The sequence below is a fragment of the Plectropomus leopardus genome, chromosome 22 (assembly GCF_026936395.1).
Source record: "Plectropomus leopardus strain MGB_pleo_1.0 chromosome 22, ASM2693639v1, whole genome shotgun sequence".
NCBI lineage: Eukaryota > Metazoa > Chordata > Actinopteri > Perciformes > Serranidae > Plectropomus > Plectropomus leopardus.
The window spans coordinates 15,921,563-15,946,525 of record NC_142197.1 but is presented as its reverse complement, the minus strand read 5'-3'; the positions used below and the strand labels follow the sequence as shown (position 1 = coordinate 15,946,525).

At 38.0% G+C, this 24,963-nt stretch overlaps 2 protein-coding genes and 1 long non-coding RNA gene across 3 annotated transcripts in view; 1 reads left to right on the top strand and 2 right to left on the bottom strand.

Annotated features, from left to right (window-relative positions):
- The window catches only part of arl1 (ARF like GTPase 1), a 48,671-nt gene extending 36,748 nt beyond the window's left edge, over positions 1-11,923 (bottom strand). Inside the window, exons 1-5 of the mRNA XM_042511313.2 lie at positions 11,780-11,923; positions 9,986-10,123; positions 8,194-8,275; positions 7,301-7,412; positions 5,467-5,645 (exon numbers count right to left, since the gene is read on the bottom strand). Coding sequence (XP_042367247.1) covers positions 5,467-5,645; positions 7,301-7,412; positions 8,194-8,275; positions 9,986-10,123; positions 11,780-11,783 — 515 coding nt within the window. The 5' untranslated portion in view covers positions 11,784-11,923. The remainder of the gene's footprint in view (positions 1-5,466; positions 5,646-7,300; positions 7,413-8,193; positions 8,276-9,985; positions 10,124-11,779) is intronic.
- On the bottom strand, positions 826-5,460 carry LOC148185889 (uncharacterized). Its single transcript, XR_015775565.1, has 2 exons — positions 3,617-5,460; positions 826-3,451 (listed from the first exon to the last, which is right to left on the bottom strand). It is a non-coding gene; the product is annotated as an uncharacterized LOC148185889 (long non-coding RNA).
- Positions 11,924-12,203: 280 nt separating the features above from the next.
- LOC121961240 (DENN domain-containing protein 11-like) overlaps positions 12,204-24,963 on the top strand; it is a 16,373-nt gene continuing 3,613 nt past the window's right edge. The window contains exons 1-8 of the mRNA XM_042511150.2: positions 12,204-14,039; positions 17,223-17,322; positions 17,572-17,730; positions 22,044-22,200; positions 22,310-22,448; positions 23,219-23,350; positions 23,481-23,631; positions 24,757-24,825. Of these exons, the coding sequence (XP_042367084.1) occupies positions 13,676-14,039; positions 17,223-17,322; positions 17,572-17,730; positions 22,044-22,200; positions 22,310-22,448; positions 23,219-23,350; positions 23,481-23,631; positions 24,757-24,825 (1,271 nt within the window). The 5' untranslated portion in view covers positions 12,204-13,675. The remainder of the gene's footprint in view (positions 14,040-17,222; positions 17,323-17,571; positions 17,731-22,043; positions 22,201-22,309; positions 22,449-23,218; positions 23,351-23,480; positions 23,632-24,756; positions 24,826-24,963) is intronic.

Sequence of the window (24,963 nt, the reverse complement as noted above, 5' to 3'; positions counted from 1 at the left end):
ACTCCAACCTCCTGCTCTACCAACTGAGCCAAACCTCCAGACATCTGAACACTGTTCGGCGTCCCCTTTATCTTAGTTTCACCATTGACAGCTATTGAAAACTCAACTGATGTGAGTCAGACCGATAATCTACCAAGTTGTTGGTAGGGCTGATATTTTTATTTGATTTGTGGAATAAGAACGAAATGCACCTTGTTTCAAGGGGGGCTCGAACCAACAACCTCTGGAACCACAGACGCTTGCATTACCCACTGAGCCAAACCTCCAGATACCATATCAATTTCGGATGTTCTATTTAGCTCATTACCAGCACTGACGTGTTAAAAACCCCACTTGATATATGAGTCAAACTGATATGCAACTAAGTTCTTGGCAGAGCTGACATTTTTATTAGATTCATGGCATAAAAGTCAACAGTAACTTTTAACAAGTAAAGCTTGAACTAAGAACCAAAGGTACAACAAGCACCTGCTCTATCCACTAAACCAAACCTCCAGATAACATACTGAGTTCCATGTAGCTCATTATCAGCAGTGACGTGTCGTAAATCGTATCGTCAACAAAGTGGTAATGAAGACCAAAAAAGGCCAAAAAACTCATAATTTAGCATGTCAAAAAAATGGCCAAAAAGGCAATAGTATAGTATGACGAAAAAGTCAAATATTGACCACTCCTAAAAATGGCTGAAAACGACATATAATAGCTTGTAGAGACACATTATGGTATACAAAGTGGGAATAAAGGCCAAAAGGGGCCAAAAACCTCATAATTTAGCATGTCAAAAAAAAATGAAAATGATATGAGTCAGACTGATATGCAACTACAGTCTTGGCACAACTTTAATTTTTATTTGATTCATGGTCAATTCAAGTCAACAGTAATTTGTAAGAAGCAAGGCTTGAACCAACAACCTCAGAAAGACCAAGCACCTGCTTTATCCTCTAAACCAATTGCTCTGATGCAAGTTATGTATCGGATTTTCAATTTAGCTCATTACTTCAAGTGACATCTATTAAAAACTCCACTGACATATGAGTCAGACCGGAAAGCAACTAAGTTCTTGGCAGGGCTGATATTTTTATTTGATTCATGGCATAAAAGTCAAATTTAAAATGTATTAAGTAAGACTCAAGCCAACAACCTCAGGAACATCAAGCACCTGCTCAATCCACTAAGCCAAACTTCCAGATATCATGCTGAGTTAGGATGTTCCATTTGGCTCATAGTAGTAGTATACAAAGTGGGAATTAAGGCCAAAAAAGGCCAAAAACCTCATAATTTAGCATGTCAAAAAATGGTCAAAAAGGCAATAGTATAGTACGTCAAAAAAGTCAAATTTTGACCGCTCCTAAAAATGGATGAAAATGTTAAATAATAGCTTGTAGAGATGCGTTATACCATACAAAGTGGGAGTGAAGGCCAAAAAAGGCCAAAAACCTCATAATTTAGCATGCCAAAAAATGGCCAACAAGGCAATAGTATGGTATGTTAAAAAAGTCAAATTTTGACCGCTCATAAAAATGGCTGAAAACGACATATTATAACTTGTAGAGGCACATTATTGTATACAAAGTGGGAATGAAGGCCAAAAAAGGCCAAAAAACTCATAATTTAGCATGTCAAAAAAATGGCCAAAAAGGCAATAGTATAGTATGACGAAAAAGTCAAATATTGACCACTCCTAAAAATGACTGAAAACGACATATAATAATTGTAGAGACACATTATGGTATACAAAGTGGGAATAAAGGCCAAAAAGGGCCAAAAACCTCATAATTTAGCATGTCAAAAAAAAATGAAAATGATATGAGTCAGACTGATATGCAACTACAGTCTTGGCACAACTTTAATTTTTATTTGATTCATGGTCAATTCAAGTCAACAGTAATTTGTAAGAAGCAAGGCTTGAACCAACAACCTCAGAAAGACCAAGCACCTGCTTTATCCTCTAAACCAATTGCTCTGATGCAAGTTATGTATCGGATTTTCAATTTAGCTCATTACTTCAAGTGACATCTATTAAAAACTCCACTGACATATGAGTCAGACCGGAAAGCAACTAAGTTCTTGGCAGGGCTGATATTTTTATTTGATTCATGGCATAAAAGTCAAATTTAAAATGTATTAAGTAAGACTCAAGCCAACAACCTCAGGAACATCAAGCACCTGCTCAATCCACTAAGCCAAACTTCCAGATATCATGCTGAGTTAGGATGTTCCATTTGGCTCATAGTAGTAGTATACAAAGTGGGAATTAAGGCCAAAAAAGGCCAAAAACCTCATAATTTAGCATGTCAAAAAATGGTCAAAAAGGCAATAGTATAGTACGTCAAAAAAGTCAAATTTTGACCGCTCCTAAAAATGGATGAAAATGTTAAATAATAGCTTGTAGAGATGCGTTATACCATACAAAGTGGGAGTGAAGGCCAAAAAAGGCCAAAAACCTCATAATTTAGCATGCCAAAAAATGGCCAACAAGGCAATAGTATGGTATGTTAAAAAAGTCAAATTTTGACCGCTCATAAAAATGGCTGAAAACGACATATTATAACTTGTAGAGGCACATTATTGTATACAAAGTGGGAATGAAGGCCAAAAAAGGCCAAAAAACTCATAATTTAGCATGTCAAAAAAATGGCCAAAAAGGCAATAGTATAGTATGACGAAAAAGTCAAATATTGACCACTCCTAAAAATGACTGAAAACGACATATAATAATTGTAGAGACACATTATGGTATACAAAGTGGGAATAAAGGCCAAAAAGGGCCAAAAACCTCATAATTTAGCATGTCAAAAAAAAATGAAAATGATATGAGTCAGACTGATATGCAACTACAGTCTTGGCACAGCTTTAATTTTTATTTGATTCATGGTCAATTCAAGTCAACAGTAATTTGTAAGAAGCAAGGCTTGAACCAACAACCTCAGAAAGACCAAGCACCTGCTTTATCCACTAAACCAATTGTTCTGATGCAAGTTATGTATCTGATTTTCAATTTAGCTCATTACTTCGAGTGACATCTATTAAAAACTCCACTGACATATGAGTCAGACCGGAAAGCAACTAAGTTCTTGGCAGGGCTGATATTTTTATTTGATTCATGGCATAAAAGTCAAATTTAAAATGTATTAAGTAAGGCTCAAGCCAACAACCTCAGGAACACCAAGCACCTGCTCAATCTACTAAGCCAAACTTCCAGATACCATGTTGAGTTAGGATGTTCCATTTGGCTCATAGTAGTAGTATACAAAATGGGAATTAAGGCCAAAAAAGGCCAAAAACCTCATGATTTAGCATGTCAAAAAATGGTCAAAAAGGCAATAGTATAGTAAGTCAAAAAAGTCAAATTTTGACCGCTCCTAAAAATGGATGAAAAGGTTAAATAATAGCTTGTAGAGATGCGTTATACCATACAAAGTGGGAGTGAAGGCCAAAAAAGGCCAAAAACCTCATAATTTATCACGTAAAAAAATGGCCAAAAAGGCAATAGTATAGTATGTTGAAAAACTCAAAATTTGACTGCTCCTAAAAATGGCTAATAACAACATATAATAGCTTGTAGAGATGCGTTATAGTATACAAAGTGGGAGTGAAGGCCAAAAAGGCGAAAAACCTCATAATTTAGCATGTCAGAAAAATGGCCAAAAATGACATGTCCCAAAAACAGGTGCACGAAATAGCATGCCAAGACACAGCATGGCATAGAATTTTGTAAAAATGGCCAAAAACACCATAATATAGCATGTCGAAACAATGGAATATACCATGCTAGAGTACGGCGAAAAACATCAAATCTTGACATGTCCAAAAAGTGGCTGAAAACAACACATGCTATATTGTTGCTATATACTATACTATGAAGTTTTCACACCATACTATAAGTTTTTTTTTACATACTAGACTGACATTTTTATTACATACTACACTTTGACTCTTTTCGACCCTGTCAAGCTGTCTCTTCTAGCCTATTTAAACAGGTTTTCCCTAGTATCGGGCAGTTGGTTCTGGCTATCATTAACAGCAGTTGGTCTTCTGGTGTTGTTCCCCTAAGCTTTAAACATGCAGTGGTGCAGCCTCTACTTCAGAAACAAAAAATTCTAGTTTTTAATGACATCCTCCTGACTCAATGACTCTGGTGACCATGTAATTCTTGTTCTGTTGGACCTATCTGCAGCCTTTACAATACCCTACAGGCCTGGCAACGCCACCTGGGGGTATCTGTGGTACTGCACTGGAGTGGTTCAAATCATATCTGGCTGACAGAAGTATGAGTGTAAGCCTTGGAATTTCAGGGTCCAGCTCTGCTCCATTGCCGTATGGGGTTCCACAAGGGTTGATTTTAGGGCCCCTGCTTTTCTCTTTGTATTTACTGCCCCTGGGCTCCATCCTGAGAAAGCATGGCATCTCTTTCCACTGTTATGCTGACAACAGTCACATATATGTGCCGCTGAAAAAGAAAAATGCTTTCTCCCTCACACAAATTCTTGCATGTCTTGAAGACATCAAATCCTAGATGGCTTTCAACTTTTTAAATTTCAATGAGAAAAATACAGAACTAATGGTGTTTGGTCCCAGTAACCCTTGTCGACCCCCTCCTGTTGACTTGGGCTCTTTGGCAGATTATTGAAAGCCAGCAGTCTCCTGTCCAGGCCCCTCTAGAAATCTTTTGGAGGCAATCCCGTGTCCAGTTTCCCTGGTGTTTATCTTTGTGTTTCATAAGACTCTTAAACAGCTCGCCGCACACAGTTTACTGTTTATAACAGTTTGTGTTGTCCATTGTAGAAGTTTCCTCTTAGTTGTTTAAAGTCATTATCTAGCACTATCAAGTGGAGGCATAAACACTTGGGTTTTAAGGTGGACAGTGGTTTTAAATTGGATCTGCAAATTAGTTCTGTTCTAAGTTGTGGAATGAGCTTCCCCTCCACATTAGACAAGCCTCCTCACTGTCCATTTTTAAAACTTGTCTTAAAACCCATTTTTATTCCTTGGCTTTCAACCCCGCATGAGACTCTGCTCCTGTTTTAGTGTTTTATGGTCTGTTTTTAGTTATTGTTTTAATTGTTTTTTGAATCGTTTTTAAAAACAATAAAACAATTACCTTAGTGTTTATATCTGTTTTATTTCACCATTTTTTTTTTAAATTGTTTTATGTCTGTGTTGTTTTGTCTATTTATGTACAGCACTTTGTTTCGGCTGTGGTTGTTTTTTTAAAGTGCTTTTTAAATAAAGTTGAGTTGAGTTGAGTCGAGTCGAGTCGACTCTTTTATGAAACACTGTAGTATTTAACACTTGTTTTGACAAACTATACTATAACATTTTCTTGACACACTATACTATGCCTTTTTGACATATTATACTAATTATACTAATTTCTTTTTTTTACATAAATAACACCTATTTTAAAATCATTTATTCCCATTTGAATTATTTCTCTCTATGTATAATAAGTATGGTAATGCCTACCATTCCATTCCTTCATCCAGGCCAGAGCCTTTTAGAGCTGATGTCCTGAAGATCTGCCATTTTCTCTCTTTGAGGGCGGGGAGGCCCAGAGACTGTGCCACCTCAGCAGGTGTCATTGCTTGGTCCATGTCCTGTTTATTTGCGAAGACCACCAGTATAGCTTTCTTCAGCTCTTCCTCCTGGATAAATAACAAGGTCATGAACATGAGCAACTCATAAAAAGAAAGAGTGCCGGAGAATGGCAGTAAAAAATATGTGCAGTGTTATGGAAGCGAAATGAGCAACTTAACACTTTGTGACATGTAACCACTGTTAAGCACACAATATTAATACTGAAATCCCACCAAAATCATAGTTCTGAAATAGTTTATTTTGAAAACCATCTGTGTAGTTTCGGTGATTTGAATTTTTCTTTTTGAGATTTTCAGTGCTTTTTGAACTAGAATTGCCTAAGTTGTGTACACAAAGACATACAACGGTGACTTTTCAAGATATGGTCAGAATACTTTACAGTTATACTAAAGTCATAGTGTAGTGTGTCAGACAATATCCAATAAGTCAGCCGTAGTACACTGTATACACGTATGTTGTCAATAATGTGATTAAAAAAAGTCATAGTATAAAATGTCACAAAATATGCAATAAAAAAGTCACACTAAAGTAAGTCATGACAAATCTGATAAAAAATGTCATAGTATATAATTTAAAAATGCAATAAAAGAAGTCTAGATGTATCGTACGTCATGAAATATGCAAAAAGTCATACATTATCATAAAAAATGTGACTAAAAAATGTAATAGTATAGTTTGTCAGAAAAAAATGCAATAGAAAGTCATATTATACTGTAATTACAAATAGCATTTAAAAAGCCCCACGTTACTATATCATTAGATGTGATTAAATAGGTCATAGTAAAGTATTATGTCACAGCATAGGCAGTCATAAAGCATGCGAAGAAAAAGTCAAACTAGTATGGAATTAAATATGCAATAGAAAAGACATGCTAAACATGTCAGAAAAAAATCTGTGATAGTATAGTATTTATGGACATTTAACTATTAGTTTTTTTACCACTAGCATATGATTTAAAGCTTGTTATAAATATTCTCAAATCGGACTTGTTTCAATGGCTCTGATTCCATAAAATGTTAGTAAGTCTGTGAAGAGATTTGCACATGAAACAACTTGGTACTAAAAACCTACACCAGATTCATGAATGCTGCAGGGAACTTTGATTTGATCGTAAGCTCTTGTGTATGTTTATGAATGCCAATTATTCATAAATTGACAGCACCCTCCCACCAGTCAGAAATGAGCATACAATACCACCCAAGAACAGCCAGTGACCACCACATAAGGAGGTGATAATTACTATGAGTAGGTGCATCCTCTCGACCTGCCAACATGCCGTAAACAAAGGAAGAATGAAAAACGTTTGCTATGTTGGAGATTGAAGTCATTTTGGGTGAGCTGGATTTGAGAAAAAAACATTTTGTCTTCTGTCTGTGGCAGCATGAAGGGGACAGATCGAAGTAGAGCTCTGATAGGACAGATCGTAGTAAAATTCTAGTTTTTATTGGCCAAGAAGCTAAACATAACACAGCGCCTTACAAATGAAAATTGTAATTTCTAATAATGACAAGCAATATTTACGTGCATTCATTTTTACACAAGCAGTAGGAGGCAGATGTAGATTTTGTTGATACCTACAAACAGATTGGAGCTTCTGAGATACTATTGATGAATGCTAAAATACACCTAAATTTCTCGAGTTTGCTGAATGAGACCCCCCACTGTGGTTTCGGTTGCCTTTAACAAAAAAAGCTATCTTACCTCCAACATGGCCACCAGCTCAGACTTAGAGATGCCCATCCTGTCGCGGTCGCTGCTGTCGACGACATAGATGATCGCATCTGTGTTTGAGTAGTAACACCGCCAGTAGGGTCTATCGAGCAGAGAGAGAAGCAGAGAGGTTTTCAGACAGGTGAGGAGAAAGAAGGAGGATGACAAAGAGTGAAGGTGGTGGGTTGACGCAAAGATGCAAGAATGAAGGCAGAAGGTTCAAATATTTAAAAAAGGGGAGTTAAAAAATAGGAATTGAGCCCAACCGTCATATCGGTCAACTGAGCCGTTACGAGCCTTTCACAGACATATCGGAGCATATGTTTTTTAAGATATGCACCAATAAGAAAAGTTTTTTTTCAGACCATACAATGCAGAAAACAATGTTTGGGTGGTTTAGAAATGGTCAGCAATTGGCTGATACCAAAGAGTGCTGATGTTTATTTAGCTATATATTTTATTGTATCTGTTCTTTATTTAAATAGTCAGTACTGATGTATATTATTTTTATATTCTTTATTTTAATGGTCAGGGAAGACTGATGCTGAACACATACAGTACAGATGTTTATTTTTATTTATTCTTTATTTTTGTTTGAATGTAATTTTAAATAAGTGCATTGTTAAATAAAAGTTGTTTGTTTAAGAAAGCAGCCTTCTGAGTACTTCTGCTTAGTCATATTGGTGCAAAGTCAGTGCAAAATCTGCATAGAAATGATCCATTTTCATTCCAGCTCAAAAATTAGTCGCCAAATCGGTAATCTGTGAATTTTTCCACTGTAAAATCTGTATCAGTATCAAAAATCCCATATTGATCGGGCTGTTATTTTCACACAATCATTCCTGGAAGCTCTGCAGCACAGTCCTTGCACACTTGCCACCTACCTGATACTTGTCTGTCCTCCCAGATCCCACACCTGGAACTTCAGATTTTTGTAGGTGACTGTCTCGACGTTGAAGCCAATTGCTGTGCAGAGAGGAATTCATATGAGTACAGTGAGGTCAAAGAATATGAGCCTGATTGTTGCCACCGTTGAGTACTGGAATTACGATATGCACTGCAGTACATGCAGAACCATCTGCAATCAGTTTCTATTCTTAGGCTATGTAATGTGAGAAAAACTGTACTGGTAGAGAATTTTTATACAGAGTTAGCACAATCCTGAAATACTATATTAGATATATCTTATGGAATTCTTTACACTGGTGAGAATATGCAGCATATTTGATTTAAATTACTAACACAGGCCATTTTGTTATGTGCTTTTCTCTACAAAATGTGGTCATTATAAAACTATAAAACTATTCTCTCTACATGGTGATCCACAAAGCCCTTAAATTTAACAAACCACATTGAAACGACATGTGTGTAAGGAAGGTTTATGCTGTCATGGTAGAGTATTCAAGTATTCAGAATCTGCACATTCAAATAAACAAAGCATGAGCAACACGATGCTAAAATATTAAATAACTGTTGTGTAATCGACAGCACACAGAGAAAAAAAATCTGGATTTTTGGTGGGAGCCCAAGTGAATAAAGTAATTTATTTTATCAAATAGACATTATCATGAATTTGCCCATTTGATTGCTTAAAGTCAGACGGTTATTTTGTAATATTTCAAGTTTTCTACAATTGTGTGTTTTATAATGCAAATGAGGCATTACGTAATTAGATATGTGCTGTTTTGCATACATTACCAGAGCAGCAATCTCAACATTTGATAAAGCCATGTTAAACTTTGTTGTCATATTAAAAAAGAAATTTTGGATATCTCAATGTATCACTCAATTAATCAGAAAATACTGTCAACAGCCATAAAAAAAGTAAAAAAAATCACCCTGTTTTTAGAAATAAATGTTCTATAAATCAGGCTTTAAATGATATTTTAACAAACCCCTCTGTAAAAACCTTTTAGAATATAGACAGGAATGCAACTGGAAAGTTCGGTGTATGGCCGAGGCCTGATCTAATTAAATATGCACTTTTGCATATAGTTCCAGAACAAAAATCTAAACTATGTGTAAATGTGTTTTTGACATGTTTTTTTTTCACGTCTCAAAGAAGAAATGTTATGGAAGAAAATAGTGCAAGATCTCAAAAATTACCAGTGTATAAAAAAAACTGTTTTCACCTGGGGCGTCTCGCCTGAAATGCAGCATGTAATTAACTCAATATTTTTTTGCAAACCTGTCCACAGGTGTCCAGAATACCTTTATAGCCCTTTTGATTTTGAACTGGCTAAATATTCTGGCTTTAAAGTAGCACATATGTCCGTATACACTTCCATCTCAGTATTTAAAAACCACAAACTGACGGTTACATTGTGTTTGTTTTCAACATCAGTGCAATCTGTATCAGTTGTAATCATTTTAATTAAAGCCAGTGAGACTTGTTTCCTCTATTTGCTTCTCTCCACTCAGAGTTTGTGTGTCAAATAAGATTGTTGACCAGACTGGCTGCCTGAGTTTGTGAAGCCTCTCTGTATGAAAGCATTTGTCTGTAGGATTACTGATAGATGCCATTCATAATGTACTCTCTGTACATACATAGGTTGTTCTCATATTACAGTATAAATAAACACAACCTCTGATAAACCCAGAGTTTAACTGATATGAATCCAGGGATGTTGTGTGAGGAGCAATAAAAGTAAATAAGTAAGGAAATAAAGTACATACTTGGGATTGTGGTTACCACCTCTCCAACCTGCAGCCGGTAGAGAATGGTTGTTTTTCCTGCACCGTCCAAACCAAGGATAAGAATCCTCATCTCCCTGCTGCCAAACAGGCCGGCAAAGATATTAGTGAAGATTTGACCTGAAAATTCAACACAGATGGATAGAAATAAGTGCTTTTGATAATATATCAACCAAAAGAGCCAACGTTTGCTTGCTTCATCTTCATTATTAAATGACATTCACTCGTACTCCACAAAACACTCTAAGGACTTTTATTTTCCGTACTGTCTGACGTTCCTGAATCAATATACATTATAATACAGAGGATCATCTCTTTGGGACAAGCTACTTCCATCATTACAATCAATAATGACATCATCATTATTTTAAAAAACATCTGAGAAGACTTGATTTTGCAAAGACTCGTACACTTCATTGGATTTATTTGTAATGCATTTCACTTTGCAAATGCAAAGTTACATTTGTACGTTTTCATCAACTTTGAAGTACTGCTTTGCCTTTTTTTTCTTTTATCAATCTTTGTTTTTTTAATGAATTTTTTAATAGGGGCAGTATCTCCATAAGCCATTTTTGGCTTCTAATCTCTCCAGCACAGTGTTTAATCTTCTTGCTTTTCTTTTTCTGCATTTTATATACACATGTATGTAAAACTATACTAACCTAAACTAAAACTTTGAATTTGCTCGTTATAACTCATCACTTTAGGCGCCGTTGGGTGTTTTCATCATTTTGGCTTTCCATGAACTTAATAACTCAAATGATGATTAAACAATGGCAAATCAAGTGCCAAAAAAATAAGACAAGACAAGATAAGATAAGCCTTTAATTCAACCCACAGCAGGGAAATTTGTAAAACAGCTGCAAAAGAAAAATGCAAACAGGAAGCGTCAGTAAAAAACAAAAAACAAAACACAAAGCATTCATAATACATACATATAAACACATACACATAAACAGAGATCAGTACAATACGTACTTCACACAAAACATGAAGCAATATAAAATCTAAGCAGTAAAAAAGCAAAATACAATAAAATGATAGGCTGAATTCACTCGACCGAACAACAGAAGCCGGCTATATTTACTGCACAGCTTAGCTAAGGGACGATTATAAGCAGTAAAAAATAAAAGGAAGATATAAGAAAAAGCAGGCTACAGTTTGGCAGAACTTACACTATTAAACGTCCCAAATACTTAAGATACTAGTATAGATAAAAGTATGTTTAGTTTCTGAGGAATTAAGGAAACAGAAATGTGACAGCTACACAGTCATAAATTCAGCGTAAAAAACGTGAGCTTGTCTATATCGAGAACTATTTTCAACCCAGCTCTTCTCCGGATTTTCATCACAATGTGCCTAAATTTCTATGAGTATCACAAGTGGTCGAGCAAGTTAGCTGAGGTTAGCTTAGCCTCATTAACTGACGTTTTAGCATGACTGACATTACACAAGCATGCAAGTTGTCGTGCTTTTTCTCTTACGTCTTTGGTGACAATGTGTAGACACAAAATAGATAATATAAAAATAAAACAGTTAGTCTGAATACCTCGGAGACAAAACGTTTAGGAGCTATTCCACACCATGAGTGAAAAGCATACCGTGTTCACAGTAAATAGCTAACGTTAGCTCGCGAACTGACAGGCGCACTGCGCGTGAATGGAGATGGCAGATACAGGGCAGAGATATGACGCTATCTAATTAATCATAGGCATGTAAGTCAAGGTGGTCAAAGGATAAATACAGATTTTGTTGACCAATAGTTAAAATACTCACCCATTTCGATAAGACTTCGGTCCTTCGAGCCGCAATTAAGTCGCAGGTTAGACAAACACCTACTTCCTTGTGGTTGACGTGTCGCTGAACTCTGTCACCGACTCGCGCTTGGATTTTACGTCACACCATTCGACACATTGAAAATGCCAAAAGTTTAACTATTAAATGGACCGAAAGCAGCCATACGTGCAGTTTTTAAATGTGGAGAATCCGGATAACATGTTAAGAGTATCTGATTTTTTTAGACATGAATCTGCTTTATAAAAACATAAATCTCATAATCGAAAGTGCTGCTCATAAAGACAAGATTCATCCCGACGCTGTAGTACAGGGTACATTCAAGAAGCCAAAACGGTGTAATGTTCCCAAATGTTCAAAAGTTAGGTTTTTTTTTTTTAAAAAAAACTTTTTATCTAAAGTTTTGAAAACAGTACGTTCAGTGGTCAATACAAAAAATGTACAAATGAAAACAAGTGGGTACAAACCAGACAGACTAAACTGAACTGAAATAAAATATACAGAAGTATGAACACACCCAAACATGTCATCAATTTGTTATATAATAAAGCTGTAAGATTTGTATAAATAAATAGTTTTGGTCGGTTTTTCTTTACATAATGAATGTAAAATTTAGCCTGAATGATGAGCAAATAAATTATACAGGCCTTCTGTTCATTCTTGGAGAAACTTGGACTTTTGAATATTAGTAACAAATCAGGTTCTTTGAGTGAAATGTTCTTACCAAAAGATAGTCACATGACACACTAAAAAAAATAATAGTAGCAACAATAGCATTTGTCATTCATATCAGGAATGCATCTATAAATAACAGAATTTACTGTTTACTATATGTGCATAAATTCACAAAGCAACTCTTTGATTTTGTTGTGCAGCAAATAATTGTAAGGAAGTGTTTCACAATTACAAATTTTCCTGTAAAATTCTGGTGAACTACAGCCAGCTGTAGTTGCCTGCATCCTACTATTATTTTACAGCGCCAATACAATAAATTACTAAAACAGCATATTACTGTGGAATTTATTACAGTGATCTTAAATAGAATTTGAGGTTTACAGCATAATATTGGCTCCGAAAAGCATCAAGATTTATAGCATTTTAATTTAGATTTTTAAAAAAAACTACATATTTTTTGGCTAATTTGGCCATATTTTTACATCAGTTTTTAACAGCATAGATTTCTGCTGAATTATATGTAGTTTGCCAGTATCCTACCCTTTTTTTACATAATATATTATAAATTACATCAACAATATACTACCATCAAATTTATGCCAGTATTTTACAGTCGAATGTGAGGTTTAGAGTGCAATATTGGCTCCAAAATGCTTGAAGATTTACTGAATTTCACTTTATTTTGGAAAAAGAAAAAAAAAGTACATTCCTGTTTACAGCAATTTGTCACATCGCGGTCTATCCATTTATGTTTAGCAGGTGCTACTGTTCTCAAAATAAATGAATTAAAAAATAAATTAATTTCTAATTAAAGCATTGTTGATTTTTTTTTTTTGGTCAAAAATGGAGTTTGCATCCATAGTTATGCTGTAACTGGCTTTCAATCGCTATTCTTTAGTAAAGGGAGTGTGACAGCTGAGTTGTTTTGAACGCAGCTCACATTAGACGAAGGAGTTGCCCTCTCGCAACAGCATCAAATTTATGATCACCTCAGACAAGAAAGATTATAAAGATAGATGTGAACGCCGGGCTCGTAATGTAAATTTAACACAAAATGCAACCTTTCTAAACAGTTGAGAATAACTTTACAATGTGGGAATCGCCCTGAGCTTTAATTATCCACGGATGGACCTGGTGCCCGTCGGCGGCTGAGACATCATTTACAATCCGCTGCGAGACTGACGAGGCGGGACCGCCGACAGGATGGTGGAGCGGTCGGACCGAGCTCCTCTGCTGGACTGGGAGGAGGTTCCGTCCGCGGAGAAGCCCGGCGGAGCGGCACCGGTGGCGGCACACACCAAGGACCGACTTTCGAGCCCCTCCAACAGCCGTGCAGGGTGGAGCAGCAGTCCAGGGGGTCCCAGCAGGTCTGTCTCAGACGGCTGCAGCGCCCCACCCGCGACCTCCAGCATCCCGGCGGGCAAGGATGAAGCCCTGCTACCCGACAGCGAGCAGCATCTCTCGGATCTAACGTCCAGGGAGGTTTCGCTGGAAGATAGGATGGTGAAATGGGAGGAAAAGGATCAGATTGTGTCGGTCTTTGTCGTTACATTCAACACCAGATCAGGTGGGACATAAAATATGCAATATATCATCGCTATATTAAACAACAAAGAGAAAGCATCATGTTTATAGTCAGGGAATAAAATCGTCTAATGTGAGGAAATCCTGTGTCTGACGCCCAGAAATGACAGCGTGTTTGTCCTAAGTGTGCAGAAATTTCTCATACAGGTGTGGCTTTTTCTGACCTGGCCATAAGTTTAGAGACACGATTAAAAGCCATCTGTCGCCTCACTACAGAACAGACATGTCAGGATGAGTTTCGTGATGGAAATCAATCAGCTGGTCGTTTCTGCAGAGAGCAGGCAGGCCTATACATTTTTAATGAGGGGCATGTTGAAGACAAGATAAGCCCCTGTGAAATAGTAGCCAATCCACCTAGAGGAATAATTGATCTTAGAATCATTAGATTTAGTGTTTCAAAATGATGGAAAAAGAACAGGAGTTCATGCAACAGGAGAGATTCCCTGCAGGCTTGAGTTCACATGCTTTCTGATTTTGCAGCATGTCATATTCTCATGAGACCAAGAGAACAGGGTGAGGTTATAACAGGTTATAACGTTACTGCAATAAAATGTGCTCAGTGGACGATTCACTGATATTAGTTCTCTAGCACAAACACCATCTGATGAGAGGCTTCAATTATAAGTAGATTATCTGATCAGTTCCTGGTCTGTACAGTCAATAATGCTCCCCTGGACTTTCAGTCCACTAATGAGCTGTTGCAACATCTTTCCTTTAAGGTGTAGGATTTAGGGGAAGCCATAGGTAGAAATTGAATACTAATGGTGGGAATTGAATACAGTATTCATCAACATGTTTTCATTATTGTATAATAACCTGAAACTAAGAAATGTGTTTTCATTACCTTGGAACAATAATGTCCAAGGGCTAGTTATAGCCCTTAGACCGATATTAAATGTTACTTATATACATATAGAAGTAACCATATGACACGAGAAGCAGCTGGCCCCCCAGGTATTTTCACATTATCTAAATCGGCCCCCCTCAGCCATTCACGTTTTCATTTCGGCCATATGCAACATCACCACTCAATACCACTAAATCCTGCACACTGGAACTTGAATACCAGATCCAGGATATACAGAGTAACACAGATAAAACAGGATATATCATCTTTCACAATACACTGATATGATACTAACATAATACACAGCAGGTAAATCTATTAAAGGAGACAATACAAGACAAGTGCACCAATATATGTAGCTGTATAGGATAATGTAACCTTAAATAAATATACAAGTAAATGCTTTCATATTTGCAGAACAAATGGATGGAAAATATTGCACAAAGCCATGTTAGTTTTAGCACTCACACTAAGATATATCTAGTTTGTGCACATAAATGTCACTCTTATGTTAAAGGTCCAGTGTGTAGGATTAAGTGGTATCTAGCGATGAGGTTGAAGAACTGAAACTTCCCATGTGCCAAGAGTGTAGGAGAAGTACAGATGCTGAAGTGAAAACAGAAATGGCCCTATCTAGAGTGAATGATTTGTCCATTCTGTAGAAACAACATGGCAGACTTCCTGAAAGAGGACCCGATCGGTATATCAAGGTCCATAGATCAAGCTCCCAGCACCAGCGCCAGGCTTTGAAGCCACCGTCTGGGTCCGTCAGGTGACATAATCAGGAACAGACTGTGAAGAGATATCTCTAAATCAGTAGATACATTTTGATGAGCGTCACAACACCCCGTCAAATGACATTTGAATGTTGGGATTTGATCCATTTGGTCTGATAACATTTCGAAAGTCTAGAAGGGCGGCATGATTTAATAATGTTATCCCCATTTAAGTTTGCGGAGCGTTAAACTGGAAGTTAGCCATTCGACAAGTGGAGGTTTGCCACTCGGGTACATTCAGCCGTCATAAGTTGTTCTCTCTGTGAGCCCCATTAATGCAGAAAATCTGGGTAATTTCATACTGTGGAAATCGAGCTTTTTTGGCTTCATGCACCACTGAGAAATTTCGTGGCGATGAAGCTTGCCCCGCCTTCAACGTTGTATCCAGGTCATGTACATGCAGGATGTTAATATAGATGGCACATGGCACATTCTAAGTGTGTAATGAAAACATAGTTGAGAAAATTATATATACCATTTCTACCAATACATCTAAATCACACACACTGGACCTTTCAAATATAAAGGAAAATGTACATCTACTCTGCCTTAGCATCACACCAAAAATGTAGACTATTATTGTGTGTTTTGGCAAGAAATCATCAAAAATGCCCCATTCATATTTACAAGATAGAAAGTTCAATTTCTGCTTCATTAAAGGAGCAATCCACACAAAATACTTAAGGACTCATGTAGCTAATGTACTTCGTTTGTTACATGGTCTTGTTTTTTTAAGGTATTATTTTGGCAGGAAAAGTCATAACAAAAAGTGACAGCAAATCAGGAATGTGAAGGTAAATATGTGCAACAATCTCACAAAGACATTGTGAGGGTTACTTTTTGAAGCAAACGAATGAGACTTGAAGATTTACCACAACATGTCTGATTCTACTCTGCGGTTAAACAAGTAGAGGATTAATTAGAGTAAAATTAATTTGAGTACTTCTATAATAACGCTGCAGAAGGCTGACAGAGTGAATGGCGATGAGTTCAAGAGCCACTTGATTCATCACAAATCAGAGCAAAGCATTCTGATTTTGTTCACAAAATCTGTAATGAAAAAAATCAGATGTCTCTAGTGGCCTTTTAATAAAGGTTTGTCTGCACAGGAAATAGCTTTTATAGGGACTTTGCACTGCACGATGCTTAAAGCTAAATACTTAAAGTCAACAGCTGTCAGAGGGGTAATGGAGCATCTTTTGTGTTCAGCCGCAGGTGGATGATACAGATGTGTAGGCTCAGTCTAATGACTGAACTCATATTTCTGCAGAGACGCCACTGACTGATACGTGTAGCTAATGATTAGTTTGAAAACCACACTGGCTGAGTCACCTTCTGTCTCCTATCAGACCATATTTGCTCAGCTGCCGCTCGAGCGTCAGCGCTCAACCGACACCTAATGAATTCCAAGGAATCCAGTTGGGCTGTGTCACTGTTGTTTTTATGAACATGAAATGAAATTCTGATAATATATTTACAGTCTGGTCTTGTATCAGTGCTTGTCTGCTCGCCTGTGTGTTTTAATATTGTGTGGGTGTGATAGGAAACATGCTGGAGTGGTGTCTGCCCAAAGACATGGACCTGGAGGGAGTGGAGTTCAAAGCCATCGCCAGCGGCTCGCACCGAGTCACCACAGACTTCATGTAAGCATTTGCACTACAGAGGAAGTTGTTCACCTTACTTTTAACCTGAAGGGCACACAACCAAGAGGAGGAAGGTATTGTTGAGTATTAGGATGCGGCCCCATGTCTTCCTCCTGGCAGGACACGACGACACAAAGTGTTGCCTGGCAAAAAAAAGAAAGAAAGCCCAGCCATCTGGCAGTGCCTTTGCTTTTCATGACTCATGGCTTCGTCTGTCTCCCTCTCTCTCCTCAATCTATCCATCCACAGCTACTTCCGGAAGGGCTGCTACTTTGGCCTCGCCTGCTTTGCCAACATGGCGGTGGAGAGCACGGTGGAGAGGGGGGCGAGGATGAAGTCAGTAGGGATCCTGTCTCCTTCCTACACTCTGCTCTACCGCTACATGAGCTTTCTGGAGCACCAGGTCAGGTAAGACAACAGTGGTTAGCTTTTGCACACAGCAGGAAGTTACTTTCACTGAACAACAAAAAAACGTAGTCTTAAACAATGTCACAACATACTGAATATAACGTTTTCCCACAGCCAAAGGGGCAACTTCAAATTGTTTGTTTTGTCCGACCAATGTTACAAATCAGTACATAGCCATTTAGTTCTGGATCTTTTTTTATTAAATTCCACAACCATCCTCAAGAGATCATTAAATTTTAGATGTTTAAATTTCATTTTTTTTCTGAGCACTTTAGATGTTGCCTTGAAGCCGTAGTTGGACAGCAGTTTATGCTACAGAACATACATCAAGACAGTTACGTTTCACCTACTGTTCAGTTTTTCTAAAATTTAGGAATTGTGTACAATTTGTGAAAGACAAAGTGCACATTTAAAGGTTCTGTAAATATTTCAGGAGGAGACTTGAAAGAAAAATAGAATGGCAATATGAATAAAACATATTAAGGTCACTTATCCACTACCTCTACAAAATCTGGGGGTAAAGGTCTTACATATTTCACCCACTTGGTCCACAGTGAGTGAACACACTTTTCTGAGGGCAAAGAGAGAAAGTAATTGCTTCCATAACATAAATATCATTTATTTTATCTATCCACTCCTGTATTGTTGGGGGTTCAGGAAGTAACCAGCGCCTTGTGAGGGTTTTTTTGCAAGTGTTGATTACGTTTATAAAAAATACCTTAGTGTTATATTTGCTAAAACTGTCATAATAGCCAGACAGTACTACACGAGACAGACAATCTATGAACAAAAGTATGTTCTTCTGCCCCTTAATAGTATTTTTTTAATGGCATTTGCCAGAATCCAGAGCAGCTGAACAAAAACAACCAGTTTGTAACGGGGTGTGGTAAGACTTAATTGCAGCACAACAGAGCAGGTGAGTAGTTGGTAATGAGCTTTTTTTAATCTTTTGTCAGATTGAATTGAGCAAAGGTGAGTATAATCAGGTTGCAGGTAAGTGGGCGCAGTTAGGAGTTCTGGGGTCGAGCAGAGTTCGTAGTGAGACTGAGGTGAGCTCACGTTCACCAGTGATAGTTCAGAGTTCGAGTGGGGAAACTGTGAAGGTGGAGCAGACTGACAGTTGAATGTATCAGGTAAGTTGCAGAAACACTTACAGCAGGGAGCTTGTTGGAAAAGCGGGGACTCCAAAGAGGGGCAAGCAGGGCTTATAGTCAAGGAGGAAGCAGAGTTGGAGTCATGCAGGCAGGAAGCAGAGCAGACGAATCCAGTAGGAGCAGGAAGCAGGATCAATGAGGACAGGCGGGGAATCGGTGTACCATCAGAAAAATAAACACCAGTGGCACTCACAGTGTGGATGTTTCGCTCGGCGGGAGGCTCTGAAGAAGGCTGGAGTGGCGATCTCTCTCGACGGAGCCGAAGCAGTAGAACACCACACAGCCACAGGCAGAGAACCAGGAAGTGCACAGGCAAGATTCGTGGTAGGAGACAGAAGGCTGTTAGGTTTAGCGGGGCAGAGACGAGGTGAGGCGGTAAGAAGCGAGTCGAGTTGGTCGAGTGAGGCTGCTTAAATACTCACTTGATGAAGAGCGGAGCATCAAGTGGAGGTGATGAGGCTGATGAGGGGGAGTGGCCGGGGGAGAGAGAGAGATGGGGGTGGTGTAAGTGGAAAAAATCCCACAGCAGCAGGGAGACAGAGCAGACTGTGACACAATCAGAGCTGAGGAGTCTCTATTGCAGCTCTCATTCATGTCAATCAGGGCTTATGAAGTGCAGTCAAACTGTCAAACTATGCAGCGCAGATCAAATATGAATCAAGATTCTGTTACTGCATTGCAAAAGTGTGACCAAATCATTGTTTCGCAAGTCAGAAGTAAATTTTCAGTCATGGCACTCATGTCCCAAGTCAAGTTAGGCAAGACCCAAAGTCCCATGTCTTAAACTTTGAGTTTGGAGACCTAAACAAGTCATAATACACACTTCACCAAATGTAATGCCATTTCAACAGAATAACATTGTAATAAATTTACAAAAAATCATAAATGCTTTTTAAAATTTGTATTCATTTGTTAAAATATGCAATTTTTGATCCATGCATTTTGCATACTGCAATTCATTTTTTGTTGACCATTGTGTAATTTTTGTACACAAACAAAACTTTCATTGGAATCATTTTATCCAACCAGCGCTTAGTAAAGTAACATTATTTCTTCATGGTTCTCTCCTGCAACTTTATTGGATGCTGTCAGATCTGTCTAAACTAAGTGGATTTGGAGAAGGAGGTGTTGACTTGCTGGGAATGAACAGCGTTAATGTTTGTTGAAGCAAGAAATTAACGTAAAGAAATGATATATGGCACATGTTCTGAATAACATACTTTTTAATCTTTGGAGAAAAGTATAAAGAATTTTAAGTCAAAAGGCTCAAGTCTATGTGAAGTCACAAGTCATTGCCGTTTAAGATTAAGTCGCAAATCTTTTTTTATTTTGTCAAGTCGAGTCTAAAGTCATTAGATGTGATGCAAGTTTTCAAAATGTTTTCAGAAACATATTTTAGTGCACTGTTTAGCTGTAAAATGAGAAAGTTTGCTCCAGGCAGTGGGTGGCAGACAGATTGCCTAGTTTGACAGGTTGAAATGATTGACAGTTGCTTTAGAGACTCCTCTGCTCTTATTGGTTGTTTTTGTTCAAGCGCAGTGGATTCCAGCAAATGCCATTGGTAGCACTACAAGGAAGCAAAGGTACATGTTTTTTTCCCCATTGATTATCTGTCTTATGCAGCACTGTCAGGATGTAGAGACAGTTTCATGAAATATTAATAAAAGCTATTTTTTAAAAGTTACAACCTACAGCCTTAATTATTCTTTAAACTTTATTTCAAGTAATTTACTATATCAATCTAAGAGGTTGTCCCTTGATACCACTACTGCTTCTACTAGTCTGAGGCTTCAAATATGGCAATATTAATCCACAGGTGAGTTCACATATGGCCACAAGGGAGCACTAGTGGGGTTTTTTGACTTCTCTTCATGTAGTTCTTCTTCTTTTCCCTCATCTCAAATAGCCCACTCTCACACTTTCCATGACTTCTGTTTTCTCTCTTTCAACAACGCTACACTTCCTTTATCTTTAAATCCCATTAATATCTTTGTTGGTGTGGACAGACACGTGTACTTCAGCGTTACTTCTCCAGATTTGTCACACTTTCTCCTTGAACACAGCTCTCTCTACATTCCTCTCTGCTTTCCCTGATCCTCCTCGCCTTCGTCTCCTCATTTCCCACACTCTGGCCTCTTCTGGCCTGCAGTCATGCAGCGGTCATGCTCCTTACTCATCATTCCCCACGTAGCTTGTTCCAGATTCCCCATCTGCTGACTGCCATGGCAGTTATATAAAGGGCTCACTGTTGGTCATGAGATGGTTAAGACATTTCGGAATGCGTTTTTCCCTGTCTTTTCTCTCACTCTCTCCGTCCCTCTATTTCTGATTTTGACTCTCATTTGTCTTCTCTTGGCACTTGCAGCTAACAAAACTAATTAACTTTACAGGGAAGTGGTAAAGATGCTTACAAAGACAGTAGTAATACATTGAGATGTGTGTTGGCATAAAACAACTGCATCCTAACATATGTATGTAACCCTAAAAAACACTGACGATGAACCTTCGATGCAGCCAAGACCGTAGATCCTTGTTTAGTTCAAGAGTGATCTTCTCTACAATATATAGCCTGGATGATAATCAAATTCATTGCTGAAATAATCACTCAATTGATAAAGTAGTTGATAGACAGAAAATGAATCTACAGTACTTCTGGTAAGAAATTAATTTAAGTTCTTTGTCAAACATTTGCTGGTTTTCACTTTCTCAAAGATGATGATGATTTTCTGCTTTCAGATTCAGATTAAAACCTCATGTATAAAATTAAACAATGATATTGATGGAATAACTTATGAATTGATTAAATACTCCATCATCTCAGATTGCTGCAGCAACCCTTTTTACTCCTTTCCTCCTTTCCTTACTACCTTTCTACCTTATTTTTGTGTATTGTATATGTTTTGTTCCATTCTTAAAATATTCTATTTTGAGGAAAAATCTAGATACGTATATATACCAAAAAGCACTTCATGAACCGGGAGGATACACATACACATATCAACAAAACTGAAACTGTATTGTGATCGTAGGTTATCCGTTATACGCTGTTTTTTTTATCTTAAACAAAGTGAAGTTAATAAGACAATGTCTTGTATATTTGTGTAGATATGTACATTCTTAGAAAATGTTCCCCAAAATGTTATTTTTTTATTGCTCTAGGCTCCAGCTTCAGTCCCCAGGCCACTACTCTCCCCTGGAGGCCTTCTATGAGGACAAGAGAGCACTCCTGCCCCCCAGTGGTGATGGTGTTGTTACTGCATGTCCAGCTAATGCCTGGGGAGCTGCAATTAACCACAGCATGCACCCTGAGATGAAGGTACGAAGCCCATTTCCACTTCAATAACTCAACAGCAGGAGTTTTTTTTTTTTACACTATATCACTCAGTAACCTTGTGTACCTCTGTGTTTAAATACGTGTGGTCCAGATCACCCATCCTGCCGGCTGTATGTCCCAGTTCATTCGCTTCTTTGGCGAGCAGATCATGGTGTTGTGGAAACTAGCTCTCCTGCGCAGACGCATCCTCATCTTCTCCCCTCCACCTGTGGGCGTGGTCTGCTACAGAGGTGAGAATGGAAATATTTAAATATTAGTTTAAAGATCAAGTTCACCCCCACATCTTGAATATATATCTCGTTTCTTTTACCTGTAGTGTTATTTATCAATCTAGATTGTTTTGTTGTGAGTTGCAGAGTGTTGTAGATATCGGCTGTAGAGATTTCTGCCTTCTCTCCCACAATGGAACTATATGGCACTCGGCTTATGGTGCTCAAAGCGCCAGCCAGTGCATTTGAAAAACTCAACAGCGATGTCTCTTTCCAGAAATCATGGCCCAGTTGCTAAAGGTACTTCACAGAACTTGTGAACAGTTTCATGGCCACTGATGTTTACATCTGACGCTGTCACGAGCCTCTTGTCCATGAGTAAATGCAAGCTTCCTTTTGCACTATGATACAGTGGATTATTCTGAATAACCAGGACAAGATTTCTGAAACAAGACATTGCGGTTGACTTTGGCGATTTTTTTTTTTTGGCGCTTTAAGCACCACGATCCGAGTGTCATCTAGTTAAAAAAACCCCAGAGTTTTTCACAAAATACCAAATATTCCTTTAATTTGAAAGTCATTTTAAAAATTACTTTCATATGTTTACTTTGCTGAAAGTGTATACATTTTTTAGAGCCCCGGAGCCCAATAAACTCAGCATACATGCAGTTTCTCTCCAGCTGTATCGGTGTTGACAGCCCACGTCATTCACATCCTGTGTCGCTGTGTTCCTCACCCACACTCATGCATCATTTATCTAATTTCACCCTCCACCCCCTCTCCTCTCTCAGTGTACTGCTGCTGTTGCCTGGCGAACATCTCCATCCCCGGGATCGGCGTGGCTGTGCCCGAGTTCCGCCCGTTCTTCTACGTTAATGTGGCCGATATCAGCGCCCTGGAGAACGAGCTCTCCTACGTGGCGTGTAAGTGGATGCTTGAAACATGGTGACATGTGAAAAAACCCCACAGAAAAAGGACTCGTTAGGCTTATATACATCTTTTGTAGTTTTGGTCAGTGTCTACTAGAGATCCTGTGTGTGTCTGTGCGTTTAGGCACTACTGAGAAGATCTTTGAGGAGAAGAAGGATCTGTATGATGTGTATGTCGACAATCAGAATGTAAAGACCTACAGAGACGGCCTGAAGCCTCTGCTCCGCCTCAGCACCGCAGACAGGGAGAAATACCGCAAACTCACTGAACAGAGGTAGGTAACACTTCTGACAACTGCCTACACTTCATAATTACTACCAGGGTGGGAATTAAAGGCTCATGCAACTGAGTCTGATAAATTCTATATATTTTATAATAAACCTTTATTTATTGTCCCCCCTATTTCCCCTGTAGCCAAGTTTAATATATATCTTAACCCTTTTGTCCAAAAACTATTAAAAACACATCAGTGAGCCACACTATTGCACTTAGAGACATGTTCTTTATTTACAATGAGCGCACACACTGTAGTTTATTTTGAGTCAATTGCACTACTCTGCCCTGCTACTGTAAACACTTCAAAATGTGTATTCATCCTAGCTGAAAATAGTCCCCAATAAATTCACTATTTCCTCCTCTTTGAGTAACATTTGACGAAAAAAAAAGTCCCCAGCTGTTTTACGTAATGATTTGTGTACTTGTGTAAAAAAATGATGCCATGTTTGTGAGTTGTTTTCATTGATTTCTGTGTTCGGTAGGAACGAACAGACTTTGGCCTGAGCGCCACAGACAGGGTAGGAGAATATTGTGGCAGTTGTTCAAGATTAATAAATCAATAAATATTGATTGGAGTACCATTACAGCTGCAACGATTGGTCAATCAAAAGAAAATGAATTGCTAACTATTTTAGTAATCGATTAATTGTTTCAGTCATTTTTCAAGCAAAATGTAGCACATTTGCTGGTTCTAGCCTCTTAAAGGTGAAAATGTACTGCTCTTCTCTTCATTCAAGGCAGTGAATGATGTATGATAGTTAGTAGATTTTACTTTGGGCTCTGACAAATTGTAAGGAAAATTTTTGACAATTTTTGAGATTTTGTGTCTGTATCATGTTTTCTCAGATGTCAACCATAGTAACTACTAAACATGGCAATCTAAGCATACTAACACTGTATCAGCATTTTTTCATAGTAACATTTAGCTCAAAGCACCACTGAGTCTAATTACAGCCTGTACCACAACTACACAACATGGTATAAATTAAAAATAGTGCACTGTGTCCTGCAGGTTTTCAAAGGTTAACAGCGTGAAATAAAGTCTGTGTGTGTGTGTGTGTGTGTGTGTGTGTGTGTGTGTGTGTGTGTGTGTGTGTGTGTGTGTGTGTGTGTGTGTGTGTAGGCAGATGTTGCTGTACTCCCAGGAGGAGAATGGAGACTGTGTGTCCAGTGAAGAGGATCTTTTTATTCTGTAAGTACAACATGATTCATTTAACCAGCCAGTGGAGTGATAACTACTGATTAACCACTGAGCGCAGCACAGACACAACTTGATCTTTTTATGAGAACAGTCAGCACATTGACAGCTTAGAAAAAATTAAATCAAAAA